This window comes from Bos javanicus, chromosome 18, assembly GCF_032452875.1.
Source record: "Bos javanicus breed banteng chromosome 18, ARS-OSU_banteng_1.0, whole genome shotgun sequence".
Taxonomy (NCBI): domain Eukaryota; kingdom Metazoa; phylum Chordata; class Mammalia; order Artiodactyla; family Bovidae; genus Bos; species Bos javanicus.
This window is the reverse complement of record NC_083885.1, coordinates 21,974,788-21,995,949: the sequence shown is the minus strand read 5'-3', so window position 1 is coordinate 21,995,949 and position 21,162 is coordinate 21,974,788. Positions and strand designations below refer to the sequence as shown.

Below are 21,162 nucleotides of genomic sequence, written 5' to 3'. Positions count from 1 at the left end.
ATTTAAATTAAATAAGCAGGGTAACCGTATGCAGCATTGATGTACTCCTTTTCCAATTTGGAACTAGTCCATTGTTCCATGTCCAGTTCTAACTGTTGTTTCTTCACCTGCATACAAGCTTCTCAGGAGACAGGTAAGGTGGTCTGGTATTCCCATCTCTTTAAGAATTTTCCACAGCTGTTGTGATCCACACAGTCACATGATTTAGCATAGTCAATGAAGCACTTTTTTTTTTTTTAATTCTCTTGCTTTTTCTATGATCCAGTATATGTTGGCAATTTGATCTCTGGTTCCTCTGCCTTTTCTAAATCCAGCTTGTACATCTGGAATTTTCAGTTCATGTACTGCTGAAGCCTAGCTTGAAGGATTTTGAGAATTACATTGCTAATATGTGAAATCAGTGCAATTGTACAGTAGTTTGAACATTCTGGGATTGCCTTTCTATGGAATTGAAATGAATATTGACTTTCCAGTTTTGTGGCCACTGCTAAGTTTTCCAAATTTGCAAGCCACATAGACAGGCAAAAAAAAAAAAAAAATTCTCTTAAAAAATTAGCTATCCAATTCTTAAAATGGGCAGAAGAATTGAATAGACATTTTCCCAAAAAGACATACAAATGGCCAAGAGGCACATGAAAAGATACTCAATATCATTCATCATCAGGAAAATGCAAACCAAAACCACAATGAGATATCACCTTGCACCTACCAGAATGCTGCTGCTGCTGCTGCTAAGTCGCTTCAGTCGTGTCCGACTCTGTGCAACCCCATAGATGGCAGCCCAGCAGGCTCCCCTGTCCCTGGGATTCTCCAGACAAGAACACGAGTGGGTTGCCATTTCCTTCTCCAATGCATGAAAGTGAAAAGTGAAAGTGAAGTCGCTCAGTCGTGTCCGACTCTTAGCAACCCCATGGACTGTAGCCTACTAGGCTCCTCCGTCCATGGATTTTCCAGGCAAGAGTACTGGAGTGGGGTGCCATTGCCTTCTCTGACCTATCAGAATAGATATCATCAAAAAGGCTATAAATAACAAATGTTGGCAAGGATGTGGAGGAAAAAAAAACCTAGTACACTGTTTATGGGAATGTATATTGAGCAGCCACTATGGAAAACAATGTGGAGGTTCCTCAGAAAAAAGAACTACCAGATGATCCAGAAATTCCACTTCTAGGTGTTTATTGGAAGAAAATGAAATCACTAGCTCAGAAAGATATCTGCACCTCTGTATTCATAGGAGCATTATTTACAGCATCCAAGACATGGAAGTCACCTACATGTTCATTGACTGATGAATGGATAAAGATAGTTGTATATAGTGGAATATTATTCAGCCATAAGAAGAGGGAAATCCTGCCATTTGTGACAACAAGCATAGGCTCATGAGGGTATTATACTAAGTGAAATAAGTCAGACAGAGAAAGATACGTGAAATCTAAAATAAAGGAAAAACCAAAAGGAAACTCACAGATACAGAGAAGAGATTGGTGGTTACCAGAGGTGGGCAGGAGTGGGTAGGTGAAATGGGTGATCATGGACAAAAGGTACAATTTTCCAGTTATAAATAGATAAGTTATGGGGAATGTAAAGTACAGCATGGTGACTACAGTTAAAACACCACATTGTATGTGTGAAGAAGAAATCTTAAAAGAAAGTAAACTTTAAAATTTCACATCACAGGGAAAAAAGTTGTACTTTTGTGTAGTTACAGATGTTAACTAAACTTGTGATAATCATATATGTATATGTATGCATACATATATCAAATCATTATTATATACCGAAGACTAATACAATGTTATATGTCAATTTTATGTCAATTTTTAAAAGAATTAAAAAAAAAAAAAAGAAATCAACCTCAGCTATTCCAGAGATTTGGTTCTTGGGCTGTGATTATTCTTTCACCCCAGAGATTGTGCCATCCGTCCACTCAAATATTCAACCGATGTTTACTGAGTGCCTATTATGTGTCAAGTACTTGGCCAAGCACTGAAGATATAGTAGTGAATGATAAATGCATGGTGTCTGCCCTCCAGAGTTTATGCTGACATGGGGAAAATAGACCTAGAACAAACAGAAATTGTCAAGCGTGAATATATTACAAAAAAAGAAAGTCAGGAAACTACAGGAGTGCATTCTGGAAGAGCTTTACCAGGCACAGGAGTAGGGCTGCCTGGGTGGATGGAAGTGGATAAAGGCTTTCCCTTCTTCCCCTTCACTTCTGCAAGAAAAAATCTAAAAGTTATAGCCAGTACAAGGGAAGGGTTCATTTCAGGCAGAGGAAAAAGCTTTTGGAAAGACTGTGCATCAGGAAAGAGCGTGGGTGATTCACGGAGTTGTAGGAATGAGAATGTGGTTGAAGTGTAAAAAGCAAGAGGAAAAGGCAGGAGGTACGGATAGAGATGATGTCAAAGTCCTGGTTAAGATTTTGGACTTGATTCTAAAGGTGACTGGAAAGTTAAGGTTTTAGGGCAAGGAGAGCAGTGACACTCTGTTACCAAAACCTAGAAGAGTGTTCATCACTTAACAGGTATTCAACTAATATTTATTTAACCAATGGCAGCCTACTCTAGTACTCTTGCCTGGAAAGTCCCACGGACAGGGGAGCCTGGTGGGCTGAAGTCCATGGGGTCGCGAAGAGTCAGACACAACTGAGCGACTTCACTTTCACTTTTCACCTTCATGCATTGGAGAAGGCAATGGCAACCCACTCCAGTATTCTTGCCTGGAGAATCCCAGGGATGGCAGAGCCTGGTGGGCTGCTGTCTATGGGGTCGCACAGAGTTGGACACGACTGAATCGACTTAGCAACAGCAACAGCAACTAAACACCTAGCTTGACTTCAAGGCCTCTACTGAATCTGTGAGGCCCAGGTCAAAATGAAATCAATCATACTGATCAAACTGATTCCCTCAGTTTTCATTAAAGATGCAAACCTTTGTATAGCACAGGGAACTATACTCAATATTTTATAGTAACATACAAGGGAAAAGAATTTGAAAAAGAATATATGCATACTTAAATATATACACATATTTATAATATATGTGTATTATGTATGTATGTGTATATGTGTGTGTATATATAGATAGGTAAATAGATAGATGTGTGTGTGTGTGTGTTAGTTGTTCAGTCGTGTCCAACTCTTTGTGACCCCATGGACTGTAGCCCACCAGGCTCCTCTGTCCATGGGATTCTCCAGGCAAGAATACTGGAGTGGGTTGCCGTTTCCTCCTCCAGGGGAACTTCCTGACCCAGGGATCAAACCCAGAAGCAGGAAATGGCAATCTGCTCCAGTATTCTTGTCTGGAGAATCCCATGGACAGAGGAGCCTGGTGGGTTTACAGTCCATGGGGCCACAAAAGAGTCAGAAGTGACTGAACAACAACAGAAACATTATATAACTGAATCACTTTGTTGAGCACCTGAAACTAACACAACTTTGTAAATCAACTATACTTCAATAAAAAAAAAGAAAAAAATTGCTTACCCTACCAGTCATTTCCCTCTCGAGTTAAACAATACTTTGGCCAGAAAGAAATATCCTTCTCATGACCACTCAGCCCTTTCACTGTGCACTCTGGAATGTCCAACGTTGCCTCATGTCTCCCAGGTTCAAGGTCAGGAGCAAGGGCTGTGTCCCTTCTGCTGTCCCCTCTCTGCTGTCCCCCGGGCCCACTGGACCCTCACTCTCTCATCCTCAGGTCATGGAAGCCCATCCCCTGCTGTCTCCATTTCCCCCCATCAGTAAGTGGCAACAACATTTTTCTGGTTGACTAGGTCAAGATACTTTGGAGTGATCCTTAATTCCTCTTTCTCTTACCTTCTCCATCTAATCCATCAGCTCAGTCTTCACCTTTTCAAAATCCAACCACCTCTCAGATCCTCCATTGCCCGTTCTCTGATCTGAGCATCCATCTCCTCTTACCAGCATCCTTGAAAAGTCCTTCTATCTGGCCTCTCTGCTTCTGTCTTTCCTTTTACCACAATTTCTTCTTCACATAGAAGCTGTAATGGTTAAATTTATGCGTTAACGTGGCTGGGCCCCTGTGCCTAGATATTTGGTTAAATACTGTTTAGGATGATTCTGTGAGGGTGTTTATGAATAAGATTTACATTTAAATCAGTGGACTTTGAGCAGATTGCCCTCCATAAGAAAATCACAATATAAAAATATACTTGCACCCCAATGTTCATTGCAGCACTATTCATGGAAAGAACCTAATGTCCAATGATAGATAAAAGATGTGATATACACTTACAATGGAATGCTACTCAGCCACAAAAAAGAATGAAAACAATGCCATCTGCAGCAACATTAGATTGTCATACTGAGTGAAGTTAAAGACAAATAATATCATATGATATCGCTCATACGCAGAATCTACAAAAAATGATACAAATAAACTTATATACAAAACAGAAATAGAGCCATAGATATAGAAAACAAACTTAACGGTTACCAAAGGGGAAAGGTGCGGAGAGATAAATTAGAAGTTTGGGATTAACACATACACAATATCCTACGTAAGAGAATCAACAAGGACCTACTGTGTAGCACAGGGAACTATATTCAATATCTTGTAGTGACCTATAAGGGAAAACAATCTTTTTCATATGTTTATATATATGTATATGTGTACATATACATATTCATATATGTGTATATATGTATGTGTATATATGTATATGTATGTGTCCATAACGGAGAAGGCAATGGCACCCCACTCCAGTACTCTTGCCTGGAAAATCCCATGGATGGAGGAACCTAGTAGGCTGTAGTCCATGGGGTCGCTAAGAGTCGGACACGACTGAGCGACTTCACTTTCACTTTCATGCATTGGAGAAGGCAATGGCAACCCACTCCAGTGTTCTTGCCTGGAGAATCCCAGGGACAGGGGAGCCTGGTGGGCTGCCGTCTATGGGGTCGCACAGAGTCGGACACAACTGAAGCGACTTAGCAGCAGCAGCAGCATGTGTCCAAATCACTTTGCTGTATACCTGAAACTAACACAACATTGTGAATCAACTATATTTCAATAAATTTTTTTTTAAATAGCAAAAATCTAATTAAAAAAAAAAGACAGGGTGAGATCATCTTGGGAGTAAATGCACAGAGGAGGAAAAAAGAGGTTCCAGAATTCTTGCTTTTCCTCTTGATCCCCAGGGGGTGCCCTTAGTTGAAGGAGCTGTTAGCTAGTTTGAGCCTCATGGATCAGCAATAAATGTTGAAGGGGCAGAGGTTTCCACATCTCAGCAGGGGCTCCAGTAGGGAGACAAGAGGGTATTTATTAAGCTTAAAAGTTTAAAGATTTCACATTGAGCTTGTACACTGTATTTTCTGTTGGTTTTTAAAAGCAACTTTATTTTCACATAGTATAAAATTTACCCACTTAAAGTATATAATGCAGTTGGTTTTAGTTTATTATATTCACAGTTATGCAACAAACCAAAATCTGTTGAGAACATTTCCGTCATACCAAGGAGACATCCATCCCATATACATGGGCAGTTCAATGCCCCCAACCCTAGGTGACTGCTAGTATACTTTCTATCTCTACGAAAGTGTTAGTCGCTCAGTCGTGTCCAACTCTGAGACCCCATGGACTGTAGCCCACCAGGTTCCTCTGTCCATGGAGTTCTCCAGGCAAGAATACTGGAGTGGGCTGCCATTTCCTGCTCCAGGGGATCTTCCTGACCCCAGAATCGAACCCAGGTCTCCCACGTTGCAGGTAGATTCTTTTACCATCTGAGCCACCAGGGAAGCCTTACCTATCTATCTGACCTATAGATTATATCTCGATCTCTATAGATTTGCCTGTTCTAGACATTTCACAGAAATAGAATCATCCAATATGTGGTCTTTGTGACAGTTTCTATCACTTAGCATAATGTTTTCAAGGTTTATCCATGTTGCAGCATGTATCAGTACTTCATGCTTTTTATTGTTGAGTAATATTTTGTTTTATGGGTATCAGTTCAGTTCAGTTCAGTCACTCAGTCGTGTCCGACTCTGTGACCCCATGGACTGCAGTACACCAGGCCTCCCTGTATATCATCAACTTCCAAGTTTACTCAAACTCATGTCCCTTGAGTTGGTGATGCCATCCAACCATCTCATCCTCTGTCGTTCCCTTCTCCTCATGCCTTCCATCTTTCCCAGCATCAGGGTCTTTTCAAATGAGTCAGGTCTTCACATCACGTGGCCAAAGTACTGGAGTTTCAGCTTCAGCATCAGTCCTTCCAGTGAATATTCAGGACTGATTTCCTTTAGGATGGACTGGTTGGATCTGCCTGCAGTCCAAGGGACTCTCAAGAGTCTTCTCCAACACCACAGTTCAAAAGCATTAATTCTTTGGTGCTCAGCTTTCTTTATAGTCCAATTTTCACATCCATACATGACTACTGGAAAAGCCATAGCTTTGACTAGACGGACCTTTGTTGGCAAAGTAATGTCTCTGCTTTTTAATATGCTGTCTAGGTTGGTCACAACTTTACTTCCAAGGAGCAAGCATCTTTTAATTTCATGGCTGCAATCACCATCTGCTGTGATTTTGGAGCCCAGAAAAATAAAGTCTGTCACTGTTTCCACTGTTTCTCCATCTATTTCCCATGAAGTGATGGGACCAGATGCCATGATCTTCGTTTTCTGAATGTTGAGCTTTAAGCCAACTTTTTCACTCTCCACTTTCACTTTCATCAAGAGGCTCTTTAGTTCTTCACTTTCTGCAATAAGGGTGCAATAACCTCAATATCTGAGGTTATTGATATTTCTCCCAGCAATCTTGATTCCAGCTTGTGCTTCATCCAGCCCAGCGTTTCTCATGATGTACTCTGCATATAAGTTAAATAAGCAGGGTGACAATATACAGCCTTGACATACCCCTTTTCTTGTTTGGAACCAGCCTGTTGTTCCCTATCCAGTTCTAATTGTTTCTTCCCGACCTGCATACAGATTTCTCAGAAGGAAGGTCAAGTGGTCTGGTATTCCCATCTCTTGAAGATTTTCCACAGTTTCTTGTGATCCACACAGTCAAAGGATTTAGCATAGTCAATAAAGCAGAAGTAGGTGGTGTTCTGGAACTCTTTTGCTTTTTCAGTGATTAAACGGATGTTGGCAATTTGATCTCTGGCTCCTCTGACTTTTCTAAAACCAGCTTGAACATCTGGAAGTTCACAGTTCATGTACTGTTGAAGCCTGGCTTGGAGAATTTTGAACATCACTTTTCTAGCGTGTAAAATGAGTGCAATTGTGCGGTAGTTTGAGCATTCTTGGCCTTGCCTTTCTTTGGGATTGGAATGAAAACTGACTTTTTCCAGTCCCATGGCCACCGCTGAGTTTTCCAAATTTGCTGGCATATTGAGTGCAGCACTTACACAGCATCATCTTTTAGGATTTGAAATAGCTCAACTGGAATTCCATCACCTCCACCAGCTTTGTTCATAGTGATGCTTCCTAAAGCCCACTTGACTTTGGACCCCAGGATATCTGGCTCTAGGTGAGTGATCACACCATCGTGGTTATCTGGGTCATGAAGATCTTTTTTGTATCGTTCTTTTGTTTATTCTTGCCAGCTCTTCTTAATATCTTCTGCTTCTGTTAGGTCCATACCATTTCTTTCCTTTTTGTGCCCATCTTTGCATGACATGTTCCCTTGGTATCTTTAAGTTTCTTGAAGAGATCTCTAGTCTTTCCCATTCTATTGTTTTCCTCTATTTCTTTGCATTGATCACTGAGGAAGTCTTTCTTATCTCCGCTATTCTTTGGAAATCTGTATTCAAATGGGTATATCTTTCCTTTTATCCTTTGCTTTCGCTTCTTTTCTTTTCCCAGCTATTTGTAAGGCCTCCTCAGACAACCATTATTTCTTTTTGCATCTTTATGTTGGGAATGGTCTTGATCCCTGCCTCCTGTACAATGTCACAAACGTCTATCCCTAGTTCTTCATCAACTCCATCTATCAGATCTAATCCCTTGAATCTATTTCTCACTTCCATTGTATAATTGTAAAGGATTTGATTTAGGTCATACCTGAAAGGTGTAGTGGTTTTCCCTACTTTCTTCAATTTAAGTCAGAATTTGGCAATAAGGAGTTCATGGTCTGAGCCACAGTCAGCTCCCAGTCTTGTTTTTGCTGACTGTATAGAGCTTCCCCATCTTTGGCTGCAAAGAATACAATCAATCTGATTTTGGTGTTGACCATCTGGTGATGTCCGTGCGTAGAGTCTTCTCTTGTGTTGTTGGAAGATGGTGTTTGCTATGACCAGTGCATTCTCTTGGCAAAACTCTAATTAGCCTTTGTCCTGCTTCTTTCTGTACTCCAAGGCCAAATTTGCCTGTTACTCCAGGTATTTCTTGACTTCCTACGTTTGCATTTCAGTCCCCTATAATGAAAAGGACATCTGTGGGTGTTAGTTCTAGGTCTTGTAGGACTTCATAGAACCGTTCAGCTTCTTCAGCATTACTGGTCGGGGCATAGACTTGGATTACTGTGATATTGAATGGTTTGCCTTAGAAATGAACAGAGCTCATTCTATCATTTTTGGTATATTTATTGGTATATCATGTTTTATTTATCCATTCATTAATTGATGGTCATTTGAGATTTTTATACTCTTGGGCTATTGTGAATAATATGAATGTTTGTTTACAAGCTTTTGTTTGGACATGTTTTCATTTCTTTGGGTATACACCTAGGAATAGAATTGCTGTCATAAGGGAATACCACAAGAAATTGCAAAGTTGTGTTGAAAAGTGGCTGCATCATTGTACATTCCTCCAGCAATATGTGAGTTCTAATTTCTTCACATCATGGCTAACCCAAGTTAGTATCTGTTTTTTTGATTCTGGCCATTCCGAGGAGTATGGCATTGTATCTCTTTTTGGTTTTGATTTGCATTTATCTGATGGCTAATAACTTCAAGGAGATCCAACCAGTCCATTCTGAAGGAGATCAGCCCTGGGATTTCTTTGGAAGGAATGATGCTAAAGCTGAAACTCCAGTACTTTGGCCACCTCATGCGAAGAGTTGACTCATTGGAAGAGACTCTGATGCTGGGAGGGATTGGGGGCAGGAGGAGAAGGGGACGACAGAGGATGAGATGGCTGGATGGCATCACTGACTCGATGGACGTGAGTCTGAGTGAACTCCGGGAGTTGATGATGGACAGGGAGGCCTGGCGTGCTGCGATTCATGGTGTCACAGAGTCAGACACGACTGAGCGACTGAACTGAACTGAACTAACTGATGGCTAATAATGCTGAACATCTTTTTGTGTGCTTATGTGCTATTTTTTATATCTTCTTTGAAGAAATGTCTTTTTAAATCTTTTGCCCATTTCACAACTGAATTTTTGTTTCTATTACTGAACTGTAAGAGATCTGTACATATTCTGATAGAAGTACTTGATCAGATACAGGATTTGCAATTTTTCCCCTGTTCTGTGGGTTTTTTCACTTTCTTAAAGGTGTCCTTTGAAGAACTAAAGACTTTAATTCTGATGAAGTACAAATTTTATATAACTGAATCATTTTGTTGTACACCTGAAATAAATACAACATTGTGAATCAACTATACTTCGATTAAAATAAAGAAAAAAAAACGCAAATGCTCCCAGTCATTTCTCTCTTGGGTTACTTTGGCCAATCTAGATGTCTTCCGTTGTTGTTTTTCTTTGCTTTGGATAGAATCTGCAGAACAATGTTGAATAAAATTAAGGACATCCTAGTCTTGTCTTCACTTAGGAGAAAATATTCAGTCTTTAACCATTAGGTATTATGTTAGTTGTACGTTTTTCATAAATGACCTTTATTGAGCAAAGTGTAATCTAGCCTTTTTGTTAATCATGAAATGGTGTTGGACTTTGTGAAATGTCTTTTTTGCATCTATTGGGATACTCATGTTCCCCCCTCCCGCGCTTTCCCATTAACAGTGCATTGATTATTTCTCGTATTGTTGAACCATCCTTGCATTCTTGAGAAAGAATCAGTTTGGTCGTCGTGTACAGTACCTTTCATGTACTGCTGGATTCAGTTTGCTAGCAATTTGTTAAGAATTTTGGCATCTGTATTCCTAAGGGATATTTGTTTCCAGTTTTCTTACAATACTTGTCTAACTTTGGTACTGAGATATATTTGCCTATAAAACAAGTTGGGAATTGTTTTCTTTTCCATTTGAATATGTGATGAATAGGTATTCTTTATTTTTTTTTTTTGTCCCTCAGTGAAACGGCCAGTCTAGGGATTATGTTGTGGATAATTTTTAATTAGTAATTCAGTCTCTTTATTAGTTACTATTTCTTCTTGTTTCAGTTTCACTAGGTTGTGTTCTTGAAATTTAGCCACTTCATCTAGGTTATCTAATTTATTGGCATATAATTATTCATAATATTCTCTTACATTTTTATTTCTGTAATATTGGTACAAATGATGTTCTTTCGAGTCATCTAATAATTTTTCTTTTTCTTTGTAATGCCACGTGGCTTGCAACATCTGTTTCCCACCATGGATTGAACCCAGGCCTCCATCAGTGAAAGTGCAGAGTTCCAATCACTGGACCACCAAGAAATTCCCTGATTCTACTAAGTTGAGTCTTTTCTTTTTTGGTTGATCAGTCTAGCTAAAAGTTTGTCAATTTTGTTGATCTTTTTAAAGAATTACCTTTTGGTTTCATTAATTGTCTCTACTTTGTATTTCAGTAATTATGCTCTTGTCTTTATTTCCTTACTTCTTGTCTTGGGTTTAGTTTGAGCTTTTCCTAGTTTCTTAAAGTAGAAAGTTAGGTTGATTTGCGATTTTTTTTTTCTTAATGTAGATACTTAGAGCTATACATTTCCCTTCATGCACTGGTTTTTTTATATGATGTCTTTGTATATTACTTGTTTCCATTCATTTCAAAATATTTTTTAACTTCCTCTGAGATTTCCTTGACTTATTATTGATGTTATTAGTTTTCACATATTTGTAAATTTCCAAGCTTTGTTACTGATTTCTAACTTCATCCCATCATGACTAGAGAACATACTTTGTATGACTTAATATTTTTAAATTTGAGAACTTTGGACTTGCTACGTGGTCTATCCTGGAGAATGGTCTTTGTGTACTCTAAGAACATGTATTCTGTTATTGTTGGGTGGTGTCCAATAGATGTTTCTTAGGTCTAGTTGATTTATAATGACCTTCAAATCAGTTTGTTGATCTTTTGCCTACTTGCTCTATCCATTATGGAAAGTGAGCTATTAGTCTCCTACTATTATTGCTGCATTGTATATTTTTCCTTTTAGTTTTGTTAGTTTGTCTTCATGTATTTTGTGGACCTGTTATTAGGTGCACGTATGTTGATAATTGTTTTATTTTCCTGATAGATTGACCCTTCAGTCATTGTAAAATGTTCTCCTTTATTTCTAGTAACATTTTTTTGGTTTGTTCTCAAATCTATTACTCTTTTATCAGTATAGTTACTCTTATGGCTACTTCATACATACCATTGATATTATCATGTATCTATGATAGATATGATCTAAATCACATATACCTAAATAATTCACATATACAGATAAATGTATGCATTACTTAGATTACGACCAATCCAACACAGGCATGTCAAATCAGTGGAGAGATTATATGCTACACACTGCTAGGACAGTGCATTGTCTTTGGAGAAATTCAGATTCCTTACCAAAATAAACTCAAATAAGGGTCTATTTCTAATCTATTAAATTGACAAAGGTTTTAAAAAGTGGAATGAGAAAGCCCTTAAAAATATGAAACATTCTTTAATGGCATGGGAAGATATTAGTATGATATGGTAAATGAAAAAAGGTTACAAAATGGCACATACAGTTTAACCTTACTCTTACTAAAATAATATATAACATGTATATCCAAATAATGACTCAAAGGTTAACAATTATGTCTGCGTATTCAGCATGAGATTTTTGTTTACTTTGCGCTTCTCTTCCTCTCCTCCTCCTGATTTTTTATATTGTCTTATTTTTTACTAAGAAAAAGGAAGAACAATTAAAAAATTTATTATGATATGAAGATGTTATACACACACACAATTGAAATACTCAGCCATAGAAAAGAATGAAATTTTGACATTTTTGGCAACATAGATGGATTTGGAGGGTATTATGCTAAGTGAAATAAGTCAGACAAACAGTGTGTGATATCACTTATATGTAGAATCTAAAATATGCGACAAGGATATATTGTACAACATGGGGAATATAGCCAATATTTTATAATAACTATAAATGGAGTATAACCTTTAAAAATTGTTAATCTCTATATTGCACACTATAATTTATATAATGGGGCTTTCCTGGTGGCTCAGTGGTAAGGAACAAACCTGCCAATGCAGGAGACATGAGTTTGACCCCTGGGTTGGGAAGACCGCCTAGAGAAGGAAACGGCAACCTATTCCAGTATTCTTGCCTGGGAAATCCCATGGACAGAGGAGCCTTGTGGGCTATAGTCCACAGAGCTGCAGAAGAGTCAGACACGACTTACTGGCTGAACAACAACTGTTTACATTATATTGTATATCAACCATACTTCAATTAAAAAATGTTACTTTTGCCTGTTAGTAATGGCTAAGATGATTTCTAATGCAATACAATATTAGTCAGAAATCAAATCATACATAAAATATATGTTGCTAATGGTAGAATGAACTGTTAACTAATGTCATCACTGGCACTGGCAACACAAATGAAAAGCCTTAAAAACAGAAGTATTTCAATTCTAAGGCTTAAGCAAATCATTAAAGATGGATGCAAAAAAATGAATATATAAACTCAACTGTCCATTTTTAGGTTTCTGGTTAGATAAATTCCATCTTTATGAGCAATATATGTATTAAAAATCACATTGCAGAGTACTTATTGACACACAGGCCTGTATATTAAAAGGCAAAACAGCAAACATTATGTCCTATATAATACTGATTTAATATGAAAATGTATGTTTCCTAAAGCTACCAACAGACTACCACAAACTAGATGGCTTCAAACAATAGAAATTTACTCCTACCGCAGTTTAGGCCAGAAGTGCAAAATCAAGGTGTTGGCAAGGCTGGCTCCTCCCGGAGGCTCTGGAGAATCTGCTTCATGCTTCTCTCCTAGCTCCTCGTGGTTGCTGGCAATCCTTGGTGTTCCTTGGCTCGAAGCTGCGTTGCACTGATCTCTGCATATTGTCTCATGGCCCTCTCCCTGTGTTTATGTCCTCTTCTCTTAAGGACACTAGTCATTGGATTTAGGGCCCTCCTTAATTTAGTATGACTGCATCTTAACTGATTTTATCTGCCAAGATCCTATTTCCAATTAAGGTCACATTCTGAAGTTATGGGTTGATGTGAATTTTTTTAAGTCAACCCGTAACTATTCAACCCACTATATGTATATAACATACATATAAATAAGATTTGATAGCTCCACGAACAGTATTTCAGGGTAGGTTGATGGATTATTTAAATAATTTTTTCATTTTTCTGCATTTAAAAATAAATAGCTTATGTTCTGGAGTTGCATTTATGTAAGTTCTAAATTTATTGTGTGAGTTGAACACACTTGTAGCCAAAAATTACTCTCCCTGCAACTCACTCTTTTTCTTCCTACAGCTCAAAATATATAGAATACATCATTTTATATGTATCTTCTTGCAAAAACATCCAACATAGCCAATTCTTCCTCCAGCACTGAACATATTACTGATCCTCTGGGTAAGCATCAGATGAAGCAGTTGACTTTTGTTTACCTTATTTTACAAAAATGAAAAAAAAAAAAAAAGATTTTCTAAGCATGACAGTATAATTCAGTGTGGTCAAGTTAAATGAGTGAGTGATGAGACTCCACTGTTCCACTCTGACAGTTTGAGGGAAAACAAATTTCTTTTGTATTTACAAAAAGAAAAAAAACAGCCAAACACTACAAACAACAGTGATAAATTAGAAAAGCCTCTAAGACCAAAGGAAAAATAATTACTGATTTCCAAAATGGATTTCTTTAAGAGGTTAGGTGTATCTCTGAGCCTTTCTGGATTTTTAAAGGTCTGGGAGAAGAGAACTTAAGGAAATAATAACATTGTGGGTATAATTATAGCCTGCTTCTGTCTCTTAAAAATTCTTCCAATGTTCACTTTCCTTTTAAAGACTTATGACTAATGTTTCTTTCATAACTGGAATAAAAATACATATAAAATAATAAAAGTATTGTCATGTACAGAGGCTGACATCATGGGTAGTTCTTTCATAACTGGAATAAAAACTACATATAAAATAATAAAAGTATTGTCATGTACAGAGGCTGACATCATGGGTAGTCAAAGAATATGTTTAATAAAAAATAATTAAACTTCCATTTGCTCTATAGAACATCATAGAAAGTAATTTAATAAATTACAAATGACTTTTTAAGACGTTTGCTTAACTACAGAAAGCAAATTCAGACTACACAAAACACAACTGGTAAATATTGCAAATGTCCAAAAGAAAAATTGGACTAAGACTTGAATCATGAAACCTGAAACAGGGCTATAAATACAAGGCAATAACAGCTATAATTCTTTTAGTAACTACCAACACATACTTGGATATCCTTTCAACTGCAACTTTAGTATTACGTAATTCTACTGATTTCTTTTTTTCTTATAACCCTTAACTTTACACAACCATGTTTGCATGTTTTTTTTTAAGCTGATAGCTGGACAACTTTTCCCCAATCAGTACTAGATAGAAGTATCTTGAATCCCAAGAGAAATGTTTAAAGTTAATATTAGCCTTAATGCTTTGAAAACTGCAACTGCCTTTATTACATAGAAAGAGAATCACTAAGATGTTAACCAAATTCATTTGATCTAATTAGGAAAATACTTTATCTCATAAATTTGATATAAATTAGATTTTACTGACAAGATCTAGGGTTTTTTATTTCCCTTTTAAACTGGAGACAGAAAGGAATGAAGATCATGTGGGTAGGACTAGAGGGAGAGAAGGGAAACATGGATGGTGCTGAAATACTCCACTGGCAACCTAAGTTAATTGTGTTTGAAAACTTTGGCTATCTCATAGGTGTATTCTAGTCAAACAAAAGTGCAATACTGCAAAGGGAAGATACTAAATATGTAATATATCATTTTCATGATGAAGAATTACTACCCACTTCTCCTGGAAGGGCATTATAGTGACTATTGCTAAGACATTGCATAAAGGACTATCAATTCAAAGTACTATTTCGGGAAAATACAAAAATCAATACAATCCCAATGGAACCGATATAATTTTGTAAATACATGTAACACTGTCTCTCTAATAAGGGATTATTTTACATACAGAAACATAATTTACTGGTAAAGGTCTTGGAAAATCCAATATAATTGCTTAATTCCTGACAAAGCAATAGAGTTGTATCAAAATGAACTGAAAGTTAATTTTTCCGTGGGAGAGAAGTGGGGTAGTTTCCCCCCTAGCAAAGTTTGTCACTGACTTATTTATTTAAGTACCAGAACAATGCTTATCTCTCCTTAGGATGTAAATGACATTATATAACCAATTCAGCTCTGTTTTCAATGTATATGAAGGTGAACCTGGACCTCTACCTTGTCAGAATAATAGCAGCTTTAGCAGGAGAAACTGTATCACAAATCAAATATCAGACAAATTTTACATGGTAAAGGGTTCTAAGAAATTGATCAGAAACCTTCGGCTTCCTTTTTTTGTGGTTTACAGGAATTATGTATATATTTTTTGAGATTATTAAAAGTGCATTTTCAAAATGGGCAACTCAGTATATTTAATATAAACTGATAACCCAACACTGATTCTGGGCCAACATTTAGTCTGCTTATACCTAGAAACGCAAAATGAATTTAGACTATCTGCATATTACTTTACCCTATTATCTGTTAATTTTGGAATATTTCCGTGACATAAAACACAAATAGAAATCTACACAAATAAAGCAAACAAACAATTTCTTTTACATGAAGTATGCTGTGTTGAAAAGTTCTTTTCAGTGGTATTTCATGATTTACCTTTTCTGAACCCTGGAAACAGACATTACTCATCTGAGACATAATTATTTCTAATAGGAGGCCAAACTTTGAAAAGTTAAAACTAAATGTGTCTAGAGGGTGTCAAAGTCACATGACACAGGATTATTTTATGACTTAATTTTACTGATTTTAGAGTTAAGCTCAGCAAAAAGCAAGTCATATTTCTTGCCCGATTAACATGATATATAGGATGTGTTTAAAAAACCCCTGAAAACAAGTATAGAATTAGAAACGAATGTAAACTTCCTAAACTAACTCAGCTGAGGTAACAGGTAGCCAGTTAAATTGGCCGATTGGGAAACTTATTTCTTCTTTAAAACACACTTGTACCTGAATTGGAAATATCAGCAGTGCATCACAACACTAGAGCATTTTCATGTAATTAAAGCAATGGATGGTGATGTAGATTCTACAGCTTTCATGACATTCATTAGCTGCCCAAATTATTGCTGAGTTTTGATCTGTAAATTATAGGTGTCAAGGAGGCTGTAAAACTATATTCAAATTAAATCAGTAATATGCATAAAGTATTCTGTGTTCACTGCAAATATATTAAATATACAACTCTTATTGAGCATAATTTTCATAAAATTAACCCCCAACAAAATTATAATGCCTTTTGTTGTAATTTTACACCTTTATGTATTTGATAGTACATACGAGTTCAGAAACTTATGAATCTTAAGAAATATTACATGCAAAACGTCTCTGAAAGCAGTTTGCACTTCTAAACAAATAACTGAAATGTTCGGTCAGTAAGTTATTGATGCACTCAACACTGGCGTATTTACAATTAATAATTAAAGGGGAAAAAAAAATCCAAAATCAGTTCATAATTTAAGTGCAGTCTGGGAATCAGTCTTCATTACTAGAATCTGAATCCTCAGATGACGATGATGTACTATCAGATCCAGATGAAGCATCGGCTTTCTCTGAACCCTCATCTGTGCTGTTTTCATGGAGAGGACTCGGTTCAGTTCCCCCTTTGTCTTCCTGATCTCTAACTCTGGAATCTTCTTCCTTTACTTCCACAGACTTAGATGAGCCTAAGTCACTGTTTTTGTTTTTCTGTACATCAAAAGTGTTGGACTGAGACAAAGTTGGAATATGAAGATTAAGGCCTGGAGTGAGAAGCATCCCTGGATAAAGAATATTAGATAGTAACAGTGGGTTCAGAGCTAACGGGCTGGCAGCTGCAGCTGTACTTAACGCAGCAGTAGAGGATGCAGGAGAACTTGACACAGAGTTTTCACCGCCGTTCTCGGGGTTTTGGCTCTCTGTCCTTTCTTTTTTCCCTTCCACCTCCTTAGAGTCATTTCCCTTTTTTTCTTCTGTTCCGGATTCTGTCGGCTTTGTCAGGAGCCCTCCCATGCCCAACAGATTTGGCAACCCAGTCATTCCCGACAGCAGCATGGGGAACATGGCGGCCACATTTTTAGCTTCTCCTCCAGAAGAAAGGCCAGCAGGCATTCCCATCAGCCCTGCAGTCACTTGCAGTGATTGCAAGTTTTGTAGGTTTTGTTGTAAGGCCTGAAGAGTTGTGAGGTCCACACCTGGCAGTAACCCATTGGCTAACAAAGGATTGCCTGAAATACTGCTGGCAGTTGCAGCTGCCGCCGCCGCTGTGGCCTTCGCAATTCCACTTTTAGGTCGTCTCCCTCGCCTGCTTACTTCCTCTCTTACCACGGGACCAGTGAGAATACGTTCATACATACTTTCTGGAAGAAATCCCTAAAAAAAAAAAAAAAAATCAACAATAAACATTTTAAAATAAAATCAATAGCTATTAACAAGTGATACAAATAAGCCATTAAAAACATGAAATTATTCATAAACTTATTCTGTTATTTATTGATACAAAATAACCAATTATGAAAGAAGTAACCCAATTTTATCTTATTTTTAAGTAGGGCTTGAAACAGTTCTTCCACTTCTCATTTTATTTTAAGAGAGCCTCTGGTTCTCTTTTATAACTATGAGGCATAGGTTTGTAAAATAGTTCTGGAAACCGGAAGATCCAAAAAATTTTATTACTGCCATGCCCTTACACTGTTCACATCACCAGAAGACTAAAGAAATGCCATTCTTCTGATCTGCAAGAACAGTATGGAAAGGAGAGAAGTAAGTAATGACTGAAACGAGATGCTTCTGACTCTTCTATCACTTTGGGAATAATAGAGATAGAGCCAAGATGGAAAAGATACTCAATAGGGAAAAAAATCACTTGGCTCAGAACAGTAGTAGCACCTGCAGACTGGGAAGCACCAAGTCCTGAGTGGAGAACAACCTATGGTACTTTCTTGAAATTCCCCCAAGATTTTCTGGGGTTCAAAACTCCTAGAAGTAACCATAAAACAAAACAACCCTCCCCCTCAACAAACAACCCAAAATTCCTAAATTTTAAGAGTTTACAACCTCTAGATCGGCACTGTCCAATAGAAACAATGTAAACAACATATGTAACTTTAAGTTTTCTAGTAGCCACAATAAAAAGGTAAAGCAGAAATATGACACCAGTTAGTATACACTGATTCTGCACTCTAATTCAACAAGTATCTGAGAAGTTTGCCACATACTCTGCAAGATAAAAACTGTGAACTAAAAAATATCATCACATATTTATGAAATATTGTTAATTCTTAACTTAAAATCTAAGATATAATTAAATGATGTCTAAATTAGTGTTCATGAAATACTCACAGACTGCTTAACAACATCTCCCCATTCAGGAGCTACTCCATATTCTGCATTTTCTTTCAGGAACCGACACAAATCTTTCAAAGGGGGAGCAAATGCACCTCCAACCTATAAATAAAAAACAGATTTTTAGACACTTAAAAGCATATTAAATGTGAAGACATTTCTTTCTTTTAATCTGTGCTATACAGAGTTTATTTCTTTAAAACACATGTATTCTTGGAACCACCCTGACAATCTTTTTTATAGTAAAAAGGACTACCACAACCCATAAGAACTATCAATATACTGCATGAACATGCTAACATAAATTTTAGATGTTTCATGTATATTCTTTGGACAGTAAAATAACTACCATGTACTGTGAAGTACTATGCTGGGTAGGCAGTGTAGCCTAGTTAAGAGTATATCCTTTGGAGTCATCAGACTTACGACCTACATGAACTCGGGCAAATCAGTAAATCTCTTTGAGCCTCAGCTTTCTGAATTGCAGAATGGAGATAACAATAATACCTCCCTCAAACGGTTTTATGAAAATGAGATAATTCAAGCACCTCAGGAAAGGGTCTGCTGCTGCTGCTAAGTAGCTTCAGGGTCTGGCACATAATAAATATAAGTTGTTATTATTATATTGCCAAGTATTATGCTAAGGACTTTAAGTACATAATTTATTTTAGTTCTCACTATATCCATTTGAGAATGGATTATTTCTATTTTTCAAATGAAGGAATTAAGCCTCAGAGAAGTTATACAAGCTGCCTAAAGCTAACTAGTAAGTGTCAGGATCAGCTTTTAAACTCAGGTCTCAAAAACCAATGCATGTATCTTTTATGCAAACTGATACCATAAAAGTTGTATTTGTAGGCATCACTGGAGCTTTTTTTTTTGGTCAGGCTGGATGCCAGGCTGAAATGCCAGGCTGGATGAAGCACAAGCTGGAATCAAGATTACCAGGAGAAATATCAATAACCCCAGATAGGCAGATGACACCACTCTTATGGCAGAAAGTGAAAAAGAACTAAAGAGCCTCTTGATGAAAGTGAAAGAGGAGAGTGAAAAAGTTGGCTTAAAACTCAACATTCAGAAAACTAAGATCATGGCATCAGGTCCCATCACTTCATGGCAAAAAGATGGGGAAACAGTGGAAACAGTGACAGACTATTTTTTGGAGGTCCAAAATCACTGCAGATGGTCACTGCAGCCATGAAATTAAGATGCTTGCTCCTTGGAAGAAAAGCTATGACCAACATAAGACAGCATATTAAAAAGCAGAGACATTGCTTTGCCAACAAAAGTCTGCCTAGTCAAAGCTATGGTTTTTCCAGTAGTTATGTATGGATGTGAGAGTTGAACTATAAAGAAAGCTGAGCACCAAAGAATTGATGCTTTTGAACTGTGGTGTTGGAGAAGACTCTTGAGAGTCCCTTAGACTGCAAGGACGTCCAACCAGTTCATCCTAAAGGAAATCAGTCCAGAATGTTCATTGAAGGACTGATGCTGAAGCTGAAGCTGCAATATTTTGGCTACCTGATGTGAAGAGCTGACTCATTTGAAAAGACCCTGATGCTGGGAAAGATTTAAGGCAGAAGGAGAAGGGGATGACAGAGGATGAGATGGTTGGATGGCATCACCGACTCAATGGACATGAGTTTGAGTAAGCTCCAGGAGTTGGTGATGGACAGGGAAGTCTGATGTGCTGTAGTCCATGGGGTCACAAAGAGTCGGACATGACTGAGCGACTGAACTGAACTGAACCCTGAAAGTATAAAAATAAACATATCCCTTTAAATATTTAAATGATTTCAACCTACCAATTTAATGTTCCTTTGGAGTCTAAGGACACTTCTTAAATAATTCCTTTTCCCACAGCTTTCTGAATGAATATGTACTATATCTTGTTAGGATACAGACAGGGTTTAATGTGGCCAGTTATAATATCTATATTCTTATCTAATTATTTTCTATAGTTTTTACTTAGCCTCTCAATTTTGTTGCTATCTCCTTTTTATTATCTCCTTCATTAAACTCCAGTTTAAACTAGAGGCCCTCTGTATGTTAAAGCCTGTACTCTAGAAACTCAGAACAATAAAGAAATCTACAAACCAAGGGAAATTAACAGGTCCTTTACCAGGCTACTACAATTAAAAATAAAATTTAGGATGTTTAATATTAAACCAAGTAAAAATTTCAAAATAGTTCCATTTCCTTAAAACTGGCTAAGACAAATTTATTCATATCTAGAAAGGTTAATTTTTGTTATAAGATGAAGTGCAAAGATTTACAGCACAATCTGTATAAGCACAAAATTTAAGTAAAATACAACTAAAATGTCATCTTGTTCTTCCCCTAATATATCTGACATCATCTTAATCTACTAACAAAAGCTGAATAAACTTGGGGGAAAATTAGTATTA

The 21,162-nt window shown here is 37.2% G+C and overlaps 1 protein-coding gene across 14 annotated transcripts in view; it reads right to left on the bottom strand.

Annotated features, from left to right (window-relative positions):
• Positions 1-14,315: 14,315 nt before the first annotated feature.
• CHD9 (chromodomain helicase DNA binding protein 9) overlaps positions 14,316-21,162 on the bottom strand; it is a 226,055-nt gene continuing 219,208 nt past the window's right edge. For all 14 annotated transcript variants that reach the window (XM_061387182.1, XM_061387184.1, XM_061387181.1 and 11 more), the window contains 2 exons: positions 18,752-18,856; positions 14,316-17,782 (listed from right to left, as the gene is read on the bottom strand). In XM_061387182.1, coding sequence (XP_061243166.1) covers positions 16,907-17,782; positions 18,752-18,856 — 981 coding nt within the window. In that variant the 3' untranslated portion in view covers positions 14,316-16,906. The remainder of the gene's footprint in view (positions 17,783-18,751; positions 18,857-21,162) is intronic.